This window comes from Dermochelys coriacea, chromosome 7, assembly GCF_009764565.3.
Source record: "Dermochelys coriacea isolate rDerCor1 chromosome 7, rDerCor1.pri.v4, whole genome shotgun sequence".
Classification (NCBI taxonomy): domain Eukaryota; kingdom Metazoa; phylum Chordata; order Testudines; family Dermochelyidae; genus Dermochelys; species Dermochelys coriacea.
Window position 1 is genome coordinate 10,115,176 of NC_050074.1, and position 13,497 is coordinate 10,128,672.

At 37.1% G+C, this 13,497-nt stretch overlaps 1 protein-coding gene across 50 annotated transcripts in view; it reads right to left on the reverse strand.

Moving 5' to 3' along the window:
* Positions 1 to 13,497, reverse strand: part of FOXP1 (forkhead box P1) — a 510,145-nt gene that overhangs the window by 47,978 nt on the left and 448,670 nt on the right. For all 50 annotated transcript variants that reach the window (XM_043519263.1, XM_043519262.1, XM_043519271.1 and 47 more), the window contains one exon: positions 5,079 to 5,183. In XM_043519263.1, the coding sequence (XP_043375198.1) occupies positions 5,079 to 5,183 (105 nt within the window). The remainder of the gene's footprint in view (positions 1 to 5,078; positions 5,184 to 13,497) is intronic.

The window sequence follows — 13,497 nt, forward strand, 5'->3', positions numbered from 1 at the left end:
CAATCAAAATTATGGATTTTCTAAAAGGTTTTTAACTACTTTTATTGAAAGGAAAATCGCTGTCTCAGACATTTGTGACACTATTGCTAATAATAAATTTTACCATTTAGACATAGCAGTAATATGGTAGACAATGTCAATAAAAGTATGAAACAAAGATGATCCTTGTCTTTTAAGTAATGCTTTCTGATTATACACCGGAAATTATAATGTGAAACATAAACTAAGAACACTTAAAAATATAACATATAATAATATAAAACAATATGTTGAGGTATGTATATACTGTGTGCAATAAATCTCATAATATATATACAGATTTACATTTCTGAGATTTTCTAGTATACCTAGAATACTAACCACAAAATAAAAATTGTGTATATATGCATATAAAACTACAATTATATGAATTAGACTAAACTCTCTAGCTCTCACTTATGAATAAGTTAGAATGAAGTATACAAACATTTGTGATGTTATCTTTGGGCTACTTATCTAAAACTTTTCCTTCTAATATTCTATACATCACTAGAGGGCACTGTGGTATTTAGGCCACTCTGACCTCTTTAAGCAGTATAACTATTGGAAAGGTCTTCAACTTCCGTACAATGTCAGAAAGGTTAATAAGGATGTTGTAAAAGAAACTGCAACATTCAAATTTGAACAGTAGCTCAAAATATGTAACAGCCTAGAAAATAAAACCAGTTCTTTCATCAATAAGTGTCAACATGTTTTCACAAAGAACAGATTTCATGGAACAACTGCACTTCAGCTGCCTTACTATCATTTATAATGGATTAACAGTTGGAAACACCTTTAGCCAGCAATTATTTATATTTATGTTTGAAAAAACAAATTGGGGACACCATGTTTTAAACATAAAAACATATATAGACTAGTCTTTTCTGCTCTAACCACTGGATTAAAAGTTTCTGTTGTGTTAACTGCAGATGATTTCACTACAGAACATTTTAACATGTAAATGATAGCAATTAATGTGTTTGAAATAATTTATGATTTCCGGCTTACTTCAACATGTATTAGCATATACCTGGTTTCTTTAACACACACTTTGTTTTTCCAAAACCACAAACATAGTTGCTGGAATTTCATGTGGAAGTGCTTAAGGGGTTGAAAGTTAACACCTTTGTGAGCTGAGCTGCCTCACAGTTGCTGCTAAACAAAAGCCTCTTTGTAGAAGCTTTCTTGAAATGTTTTCTTAACATGTTCCAAGTAGTTTTAGGCAGGCAACTAAAGTAAACAAGATGTTACCATGATAAAAACACTTGTGAAAACATTACAGAGTGCACTTAGTAGTTTCTTTCATGGAAACCCTCCTTAGTTTCATTAAAGTTAAATTCACATGAAGCAGGCAACCAGCATTTCTCTATGCCACATCTCTCAAAAGGGGTGTATATCCCATTTAAAATACATAATCAAATTACAGATGTTATTCTGAGACTGAAAATACCCAAATCATGATAGAATTAAAATGAAATACAGGGCACAGCCCTGCAACGCATGGTTTGATCCTGCACTGCAATATGTGCCCTGAATGCCTGTGTATCTTGACAAGTACACCACTGCTCATCTGAACAAAGATTTCCCAAAACTAGCAGTACTGTAAGGGGAGAACCGATCCCTTTCCTGTACATAATCTTTAAAAAACACACGAGAATGAAATAAAGCTTGTCAATTTTTAACGTAATTTCATATGGTGCTGTTCTTTCATTTCAGGTTACGATGTGGGTAACAGGTAAACGTATGATACAAGGCATGTCTGCTCCCTAAAGCCTTCACCTTGGTTTTGTGGAGTTAGGAATAAGGCCCATCACAGCTGGGAAACTGGACTTTTTTTTTTTTGTATTACCTAAGTATTCTAGGCAATGCAGGGCTCATCTCTTTCATTAGACTTAGAAGAAGCACCTGCTGATATCAATTAGCTCTGACTGATACAGCCACTATATAATAACCAATGGCTAAGAGATAACCAAAAAAACCAAAAAACTAAAACGGCAACTTATTTGGAAAAGAAATAGGGAAATAAATGCATACAACAGACTGTGTGTCTGCTGGTTGTGATAAGCATCCTCCTGTTGGCTGTAAGTGAAAGACAACCAGGATTGTTATTTGTACAGTATTTATCTTTGAAATCACGGGCCCTGTGGTGTACCTCACCTTGGGAACAAACACTACAGAATGATCACAGAAGAGTGTCAAATCTCTGTTTTTGATTTACCAACAGTTATGATAGTTCTTCCTCAGGAGGAAAAAAAAAAAAAAAAAAAAAAGAACCATGATTTTAGACCTTCAAGTCCTTTTTCTCCTTTAACTACGGCATCATTTTATTGGCATATAGCGCTCTCATTCCATGTCTAACTTCTCTTCACTCTCTATAACAAAACCTTTCACTTGGGTGAATGAAATTAAGTGATGCTCAAGTGACATGGAAACTGTATTTCATTTAGTGGGGGCTATATTTTTTTTTTTTATCTTGGGCTGGCTATTAAAAGACCTGTGCTTTCAAAGATTTTACAAGTACGGTGGGTACAATTACAATTATCTACCGTTATGAAAGCTTCTACCATTTTCAGCATTATTTCCTACCTATCTTTTCAGTAAATAATAAACTTTCAAAAATAACAATAAAATGTAAGGTTTCAGAGTAGCAGCCGTGTTAGTCTGTACTTGCAAAAAGAAAAAGGAGGACTTGTGGCACTTTAGAGACTAACAAATTTATTTGAGCATAAGCTTTCGCCGATGAAGTGAGCTTTTTTTTAATAAAATGTAAGGGTATCCACTCCACAATAGGGGCAAGAAATCTGGAGGGCTACGGTATCATTATATAAAGTGCTGCCCACTTCTCTAGCAATGTCAATTTGGTGCCTGGGTAGATCCATTCTGCATACATTCTGGGTGAGGCATCACACAGCACTGATATCATTTTATCATTTTGTAGAGCGATAATCCCTTGGATTGTAGAATTTGTGTACTGGGAAAATTTAGGCAACTCAACAGGTATAAGAAATACGGTATACGCTATTTGCTGTAGCTCACAAAAGCTTATGCTCAAATAAATTCGTTAGTCTCTAAGGCGCCACAACTCCTCCTTTTCTTTTTACTATTTTTGCTGTTGTTGTTGAGAGACAATTTAAGAGGGAAAAAAAAATAGACACCTGAACACTGGAACTGGAAAAAGAATCTAAATATGGAGGTTTGGATTGCTTAGGGAAAGTCCAGATGGAACCGTTTACCTGTAGGCTATGGCTCAAATTAGCCAAGGTTAGAAATTACCTGAAATTGTTACAATCTACTGGTTGTTCGCAGATCTCTATGAAAGGAGTGTGCGGTCTCAATGCACCTCCCCGTGGGACAGATGAACACACCACAGATGTATCACCACAACTGACACTAATAGGAAACCTTTCTTATAGTGTCAGCAAAAAGCCGAATGACTGAATGCACCAACACTGAAGTACCCATCATTCATAAAGGCGGCCCCGCCGTGTTGCGGGTGAAGGGTTGGGGCACACTGACAGATAGCCTGCTCTTTCCCTATCCATGATGCACTACCTGGGCAGAATCTGGCCCATTATCGTGCTCAGTACTATCTTACTCCAAAAGTAGTCTTACTAAAATTAGTGGGGTCCAATCCCAGAGAAGGGACTACTCAAAGTGAGCAAAGGCGGCAAAATCTGCCCCATGTGAATAAACCGAGAATTCCAGTCTCCAAAGCTGTCAAATCCAGAACCTTTCCCTTCGCTAAATGTAATGAAGTTTAGAATTGTTTTAAAGAACTAAATGTTATAGAATGGCATATGAATATAAATGAGCTGGCAAGTCTGAGAGATTAGCATTTATTTCACTAAGTGAACAACAGGATGAACTGAAAGAAATGAGGCCACCCTTCATGGAAATCTATGACTAGTACCTTCTTATTTTGTAATCCTCTTATAATGAGACCCTTTTCATTACTGTACCACTCCTTACTTGTAATGTATGCTTAGACGGGGCCCGTTCTTGCTCTCACTGAAGTCAAACGGGTTTGCCAGTGATTTGATTGGGACCAGGATTGATCCATTGTGTTTTGGAAGCAAAAATTTTAATCCAGGCCTCAACGTACCATATTAAAATCAAAACAAAACAAAATATTCTTCAGAACTGTCCCGAGAAAGAACAGACATATCTAAGAGTATTTCCTGAAGATTTGGGAATGAATTCTGCTCAGTTGCTCCGGTGTCCCTCTCAAGCAATTCTGTGGATTTCTATGAATTTATTCCATTTGGATAGCATTGTAAATATGACAGTAGAATTTGGCCCTTCGTGCATCCACAAATGTTACTGGAGCATTTGGTCTGTATTGGATGTAACAACAAGACAGCCATAGCAAATCTAGGAGCTGCTAGCACACATCAAAATTCAAGAGGAGCCCAAATGTACCAACAGTGTAATTGTGCCTAGTGATCCACTCAAAGATATACGTGATGTAATATTAACACATTTACACTTCAGCTTTGAGGGAGGAAGTGGATACTTGCAGAAGGGCTATGTGAGATTTATTACAGCCTTCCTTTCCTTGTGTTGGAATCCATGCATTACCACACACTAGCCAATAATGCACTGTTGCAACATGTAAAACTGTATACTCTGGCAGTGAGGAAAGGTCAGCAGAAAACTGTAGGGGCTCAAATATAATTAGTTTATTTTTAGTAGTGTAGACTTTGTTCATTAGTTACTTATTTGACCTAAATTAATTTCACCTGATGCCTTGCAATTCTCTCTGATCAATTAAGTAAAATTTCAGTAATTTTTTTAAAAAATGGAATAATGAAATAGAAAGACACTTTAAAGTAGACTGTAGAAATTCAAACACTATATTTTATAGCAACATAGTATACAGGAGACTATTTGATATCCTATCCTATAACTATTTGACTAGATATCCTAAAGGGATAATTTACCATCCCCTATTAAAATGTACATTAGACATAATCCAAAACCCATTGAAATTAATCTGAGTTTTCTATTGCCTGGGATCAGACCCTTGGTGCCTAAATAAATAAATAAATAAAACTTACTTTACAAATGACTGGAAGTCTTCACAAACTGCTTCACAGCCTGGCCATTTGCATACACCATGTCCATAGAGCGGATGGCTATGTGAGTGCTCCTCGTGGGATAAACTGAAGGAAAGAAACAAAAAGAAAGGAGAAGCAGCATTGTAACTGAAGGCTCTGAATAAATTCTTCTTGGCAAAGATGCTAACAGCAAAACACACAGGTTGAACACCACAACAAATAGAGGATCCCAAAATATATCATTAAGGTTCACGAACCCTACCTACCCTGCCCTTGATTTCTAAAACAAAATTAAATATCATTTGCAGCCTGAATATATGTGCCATCCAAGATCTCGTCTGTACCTGCTACATTTCATTCATTAACTAAAAGCTTTGTAAAGAATGGAAATGAACATGGAAGGGGAAAATCATTTGACAGACTTGCTTAATATTCTACTTGATATTTTGATGAGAAATTTATGATTACTACACATTTACAATTCAACTGCATCAGAATGAAAAGCTATTCCTGAACAGCAGCATAGTGTCTTAAAATACAATATATCCAGGACTTAACATTTCAAATTATTATATAAAAAGGAAAAAAAACCTAGCTTTTGAGCTCTAATTTTAACACCATATTGTCCATCTAGCATTTTCTTCTCCTTACTGTGATGCCCTTTTTGCACTATTACAGACTTTTTACCCTCCAATAAAGCAAATCATGAATGTTTTCAAATGTTAAATTCATCATAAAAAAGGAAACATGTAATAATCAAAGAATTCTGCAATACCAAAAGGTTAGCAGGGGCTATTACCATGTCTAAGCTTTGGCAGAAATATCACAGAGGTTACCAACTACCGAAACTAAGGTTAAAGAAAAAAATTCTTAAGAACATTAAGGGGTTAATCCTCCAGTGGGATTCCAATCAATACGTAATGATTTGACTGCACTGATCCATGTCATGAGACGCTTTGATCCAGGCCATGTGGTGCTCAGGGAAATGTATCTGTTGCACTAACTGATGAACCATATTCTAAAATATCTTCTTTATTCAACTTCTGCATGGAAACTACTTAAGTAAAGGAAATATTTTTGCAACAATTTCCGTAACCTTAGATGGCTTTAAGCATTTAAATGCCAAAATAATATTGAGAGCTCTATTTTATACTCTCACACTATCTATTTTTCATAGCAAATCTTTTTGCTACAGTGTACTTCTGCTGTATTATGAACTTCAAACACACAAAGGATATGACTGCATACCAGCACCTAGGTGGGGTTTTATGACTTTTTTTATCCTGGATTACAGGTATATTTATGGATAAACACCTACATTTTGCCATCTTATGTCTATGCACATGTGGAAATGTCATTTGTTCTTGTTCTGGAACATTATCTCACCATGTATTACAACAAAGATTATAGTTACAGTTTCTCTTTTTCACCGGATATGAGAACCACGCTGTTGTCTCAAACACTCCCTGTTGTCTCAAACAATAAGAAACACGTGAGAATGTTCCTCCAAACCTCCCAGTTTCCATTACATCTCATCTTAGGCCCAACGGAAATCTCTGGACAACCATACAAAACTTTCTGAAGGTAAAAGGTGTTTGGAAAAAATATTACAAAAATGTGCACAAGTGTTAATTTCCATTTTTCCATCGAAATTGAGTTTTTGAAGTTTTCCAAGCAGTTCCAAAACTCAGCAACCTAATTCTCCTACAAAACACAGGTGGCTCAGAGGGTCATAAAGACCTTGTCTATATGGGAACTTTTATCAGATTATCTTTAATCAGTTTTTAAAACAAACAAGGAGGGAGAAACTATAGCTGATGAGTTGTTAAAAGAATGAAGGAACCAATCCACTCTCTGCAAGGAAGTTAGAAAGATGTTACACCACAGGTGTATTCTCAATTGAAAAACAGAGTGCCAGGGTGAAGGAACACAGTCAACTCAAGCCAGATACGGTGCAGAGTCAGGTACGCTCTTTGAGGATGTGGAAGAATAATTTAAGAATACTGAAATGTTTAGTAACATCACTTTGTATATCTTAAAATATGAATAAAATGCTGCAAACATCAGGAAAAAATGAGAGAAAAATCTACATATATATCTTGTCTTTATTTTTATGTTATTATGAGGTTCATTTGATCATGACAGGCTAAACAATGAAATCCAGATAAAAGGCTAGGCTTGATAGTTACAAACTCAAAACCAAAACAACAAATAAACTTGTATATCACAGGCCTGGTCTACATTAAAAAGGTTTTGCTGGCACAGCCATGTTGGGTAGGAGTGTGCAAAAATAGCTATGCTGGTAAAAGCACCATGTAGACAGAGTTATTATATTGGCAAAAATGTCCTTTTGCTGGCTTTGCTTATTTCATTTGGGGGAACTGGTATAAGTTATTCCATGAAAGAAACATTTTGCCAATGTAAACTGCAGCTTCCCTATGAGGGTTTGCTCATATAGCTATATTGGCAAACCCTTTCTAGTGTAGACAAGGCCTCAGTCTATTTAATCAACTGCATAATAAAGCTGGATATATTTTAGGACTGAAGTCTTACTAGGAGCATTTGCAGTCAATACTAAATGTAGACCCGGCTGTTCTTAAAACTAACAGATTTTTCATGTGGTTTGTTGTGTTTGTTATCAACTAGTTTTACAGCACAAGGATAAAGGGCAGGAAAATAAGCTTTGATGTTAACATCCCATTAAGATCAATGAAGACATTCACAGCTATGCCAATGGTATGGTTTAAGTGTGTTTGTCAGAATCAACAAAACTTTAGCATGTCAATTTACATAGTGCACACACAACCAAGCTGACTAGGAAACTGCAAAATGACAAGTAACAAGACAAAGTAAATTTTCAAAGGGTTCTGCAGGGTTTTCAGCATTGTAAATCCCATTATAATGCCAGTGGGAGTCATACAGTTTAAACACCTACATGGATTTTTTTAAATTAACCTTTGGATTCTAAAGGCTACAGCCAAGTCTATGGGAAGATCCCGCGATCCCCATGCATATTGTTTTAAATTGGGGTACAAATCTTTTTTTCTTTCCAAGAATCTTCTGCATGACAAAGAGGGCATTACGGTACTCTGCCCAAAAACGTTCAAAGTATGTGACTGAAGGTGTCTAAGTGAATTCAGAGTTTTAACGTTAACCATAAATGGACACATGAAAAGTCAACACACTCACAATATATTTTAAATGGCATTATGCCTAAAGCACACATACAAGGAAGATTCCACCACAATGAAATGCTCAAAAACATTTTGGAAGTAACTATTTTTAACAAAGATTAAAAATGCAAGCACTTCTGGTAGTTACTTTTTTGAAATTACTTGTTTCTTTACTTCTTTGTCCCTGTACTATTCTTGGATCTTTGGTGGTATATTTTGGGGACTTTCACATGCCCAGATAAGTGTCCTGTTATTCAATCTGGTCCATCCTGCTTCTATTGATAGTATTAAATATTGCCTGTTTGTTCAAGGAAACTAGAGTCTTCAAAAGGATTACTCCAGAAAAAGACAGACGAGCAGAACAAGATTATGTACTGCATTTGGCATAATGAGGAAAAGACAAGAGGAAAATGAAAAATGAATTAAGAACTTGATTTTCCTTGAACTGTTCCCAGTAGTAGACTAGTTGGAAAGTGAAGACCAAAATGCATTATGCTGAGGAAGAGACATTTGGGCCTAATACATTAAAGAAATTGTTCAAGAACATTTGTTTGTGTGCAAATACGACTTCTAAAATACTGCCACACAGAGAGAGACCACAGACACATGCAGATTGTAGAAGACAAGAATACTGGCAGGAAGAACAAGTAAATCATTTGTTCCAGATCTTCCCTATTGATTTCTCATGACACTGCAAGAGCATATGTGTTTCTCTCTCTCTCTCTCTCTCTCTCTCTCTCTCACACACACACACACGTTCATGGATAACCTGCCATGAATATATGTGATGTACAACAAGTTTTTGGAAGCAAATCATACAGAATAACCTGATTTACACAAACAGCAGAGGTACGCGTGGCATAGGATCAAATTGATTTTTCTATGTTGATTTTCCTATGCCCAGTGGATTTGGATTGCCCCTTCTTATTTGTAAATTATCTGTTTGTGAAACACTTAACATAATGTATCCAAAATAATACAGGGGCATGATAAAGTTAGACGCAGGCACATGAAATACAGTACTTCAGCCAAGCAAACTTTGTTGTGTAATTCTGTTTATTAATGACATGGATCATGGAGTAGCAAAAATACAAATGATAAATCAGAAAATCCTTAACACGTGTCCACTTAACATTTATTTTTGATGCTTTCAATGGTCTATCTCCATGCAGACTCCCTATAACTGCTCATCCAGGTGGGGTAAGGAGGACAAGGGATAGGCTAGCATTCTTATCTTCAACCCTGTCTTCAGCATCCACCTTGTAGATGCTCTCACAACCCACGTCTTCTTCAAACAAAGCGCTGCATTGTGCTTCCTACCTATGAGAGCCCTCCTCAGGCTTCAGAAGTAAGTTCACTATGTGCACTCTACCTCCAACAACTAGTACTGTTAAATAAACCTGTATACCAATGGAAGCCCTTCAATTACTGCAGCCAGTTTAGTTTTTAGGTTTGGGAGAAGAAATTTCTGCACTTGATTGCTCCATTTCTGGTACCTGAGTCCTCATTATAAATACAGAACCACATTTTGCTCCCGGAGAAACCATGGATAGCAAAGCCCAAAGGAAATGACAGTACCCCTAAGATACACAGTACCACTATCTTGGTGAGAAGAGTGGTACTTGGTTTCCCAAGTGTACTGTGCTGATTGAAATTCTAACATGAATGGCGATAGCCACCACGGTATGCAGCTGCAAAAAGCAGATGCTTACTCTCTGTCCAATTCACTTGTTTTCCCACCATATTCTAGATTTCACAGTGCAAAATTTAGTCTCTTAAATGTCCATTCTTTGATCAACTTTGACATTCATAGCGTGTGACTGTCAACGACCCAAGTTACTCAGCAGATGTGCTTACAGGAAAGATGATCCTGTTTTACTTCTACTGGTCAAGCTAGAATCAGGGAACTGGGGTATGTTCTTAATGGCTTGTGAATCAGCATCATTAATAAAGATTCTACAAGCCAAATAATGCCTACAGTTACATCTGTACAACAATACTGTCTTCAAATTCTATTCTTGGTTAAACATCTGCAACCCTTCAATTTCCCCAGTTGCAAAGCTGCAACTTGGGGCATAAGTTGGCTTTGCAGTCAGAACTTAACTAGCAATTCTCTCACTAGTATAAAAAAGCAGAGTACTTTTCTTTATTGGCTCTGCAATGTACATGGCAGAAAAAAAAAGAAAAGAAAAGAAAAAGGAAAAAGCTTAGTCATTAAAGTAACTAGAAATTACTCTGAATCAGCACAGGGTCTGTTGAATAAGAAAGTGCTGTTTTTAGTCATTTTTCAGATTAGAATTGGCTAAAAGGAGTCGCTTTTAAATCAACAAATTATTCTTATAAAGAAACTTAATAATGCTCTTCATGCCGGGTTTTGCAAACTGGTAAAATGGAGCAGGGGACATTGAAATAGCTCTGCAGAAGTATCCGTTATAATCAACAGTAAGACGTTTAACAACCTCTTGCAACATTACAACAACAATTTATTTAATTTATCAATTAGGCCATACTTACCAACTAGCCCTGAGGAATTGGGAACCAGGACTTCAAACGTCGGCTGAGTGTTGACATAAGAGTTATGTGTGGATCCAGGAAACTGAGGAAGTGCAAACCTCAGTAATAACATTCCAGGCATCACAGTTTACTATATCTGAAGGTTCACAAATGTTGAAATGCTTCATATTCCATTACATCTCCTCAACACCGGTGAGGGGTGACAATCATTGCCAGAGTATTGGGGAAAACAGAGAGTGATGTAAGAAGCCGTACTTGATTCCCTGTTACTGTTGTGAAGAAAATTCTTCTGCTTTAATAGAATTGTGAGAATGACTGAGTCACCGGCCCAGCAAAGGATGAAGGGCTGTGCAATATCTTCTGCTACTCCCTTGGAAAGACTCTGCACAGTGCTTGAAGAAAACTGGGGGTGAGAGTACTAGGGGGAAGGGCTGAATTAGGAGGGGGAAGGGTTAGTCCCCACCCCCCCCCCAGGGCAAACAAGAAAGGACTTCAACTTTGCCAGCTGCTTACAGAGTAGATTTCTGGGTACAATAGGGCTCTTCTGTCCAGATGGAAGTGTTGGAAATATAGCTCACTCATCATTCCAAGTTCTTCCTTCTGTGGTCTCCTGGTTCTTTGTTTTGCTGTTCTTTTATTTTGTCTCAGACTAACAGAGAAACCAAGATTTATAACAGCACAGTTACATTATGATTGTTTTTAACCTATACAGCACTGATTATCTAACTCTCAGTCTGTTTTGCTGGGATATTGACAAAAGGAAAATTGTATATTAAATATCTCTATACATCAAGTTATTTACAGCATATCAGACAATGAAATATCCATACTCTTTAGAATGTGCGTGTGTGGGAATCCTAGAGTGAAGAAGATGGAATATCTGTAGAACAGTAATGAATTCATGTCTATCATTCTTTCTTCCTCGCAGTGTGTTCTTTGCCTCTTTCACACCCTGTAACCCTCATCATCTCAATTTTCCATCTGCTTTTAAAATCATGTTTAATTAGAGGATTTCACATTCCCTTGTGATATCATATCCATGTTTAGAACTTCCAACTGGAGTGATTATGTACTAATCTAGTAAGTGCCAGATTTATGCTTTTTTAAAAAATTATTGAGATTATTGTTACTATCACAGGAACATAAGAATGGCCATACTGGGTCAGACCAATGGTCCATCTAGCCCAATATCCTGTCTTCGGACAGTGGCCAATGCCCGGGACTTTAGAGGGAATGAACAGAACAGGGTAATTATTGAATGATCCATCCCCTCTTTCCAGCTTCTGGCAGCTAGGACACGTAGAGCATGGGGTTGCATCCCTGACCATCTTGGCTAATAGTCATCCATGGACCTATCCTCCATGAACTTAACCAATTCTTTTTTGAGCCCCGTTATGCCTTTGGTGTTGACAACATCCCTTGGCACCAAGTTCCAGAGGCTGACTTTGCATTCTGTGAAGTAGAACTTCCTTTTGTTTATTTTAAACCTGCTGCCTCTTAATTTCATCGGGCATCCGCTGGGTCTCAGGTTATGTGAGGGGTAAATAGCACTTCCTTATTAACTTTCTCCACGCCATTCATGATCTGATAGACCTCTATCACATCCCCCCTTAGTCTCTTTTCCAAGCTGAAAAGTCCCAGTCTTTTAAATCTCTCCTCATGTGGAAGCTGTTCCATCCCCCGCATCATTTTTGTTGCCCTCCCTGTATCTTTTCCAATTCTAATGCATCTTTTCTGAGATGGGCAACCAGAACTGCACACAGTATTCAAGGTGCATACCATGGATACATTATGATATTTTCTGTCTTCTTATCTATCCTTTTCTTAATGTTCTTAACATTCTGTTCACTTTTTTGACTGCCACTGCACATTGAATGGATCTTTTCAGAGGACTCTCCATGATAAGTCTAAGATGTCTTTCTTGAGTGGCAACAGCTAATTGAGAACATTATTTTGTATACATATTTGGGATTATATTTTCCGATGTGCATTACTTTGCATTTATTAACATTCAGTTTCATCTTCCCTTTTCTGACCCAGTCACACAGGTTTGTGAGATCTCTTTACAACACTTTGCAGTTTGCTTTGGAGTGCTTTATTTTGAGTAGTTTTGTATCATCTGCAAACTTTGTCACTTCGACCCTTTTTCCATTTTTTGTTTTTGAATATGTTGAACGGCACTAGTTGCAGTACAAATTCCTGGAGGACACCGCTACTTACCTCTCTCCATTCTGAAAACTGATCATTTATTCCTACCCTTTTTTTCCCCGTCTTTTAACCAGTTACTGATCCAGGAGAGCACCTTCCTTCTTATTCCATGACTGCTTACTTTGCATAAGAGCCTTTGGTGAGGGACTTTATTAAAGGCTTTCTGAAAGTCCAAGTACACTATAGGTTCACTGGATCACCCTTGTCCACGTTTGTCGACCCCCTCACAGAATTATAATAGATTGGTGAGGCATGATTTCCCTTTACAAAACCTGAGTTGACTCTTCCCCAACAAATCACGTTCATCTATGTGTCTCATAATTCTGTTCTTCACTACAGTTTCAACCAATTTACCTGGTACTAAAGTTAGGTTTACTGGCTTGCAAATGCCAGGATCACCTTTGGAGCCTTTAAAAAAAAAAAAAAAAAACTGGCATCACATTAACTATCCTCCAATCATCTAGTGCAGAAGCTTTTTAAGTGATAGGTTACATACCACAGTTAGTAGTTTTGCAATTTCACAT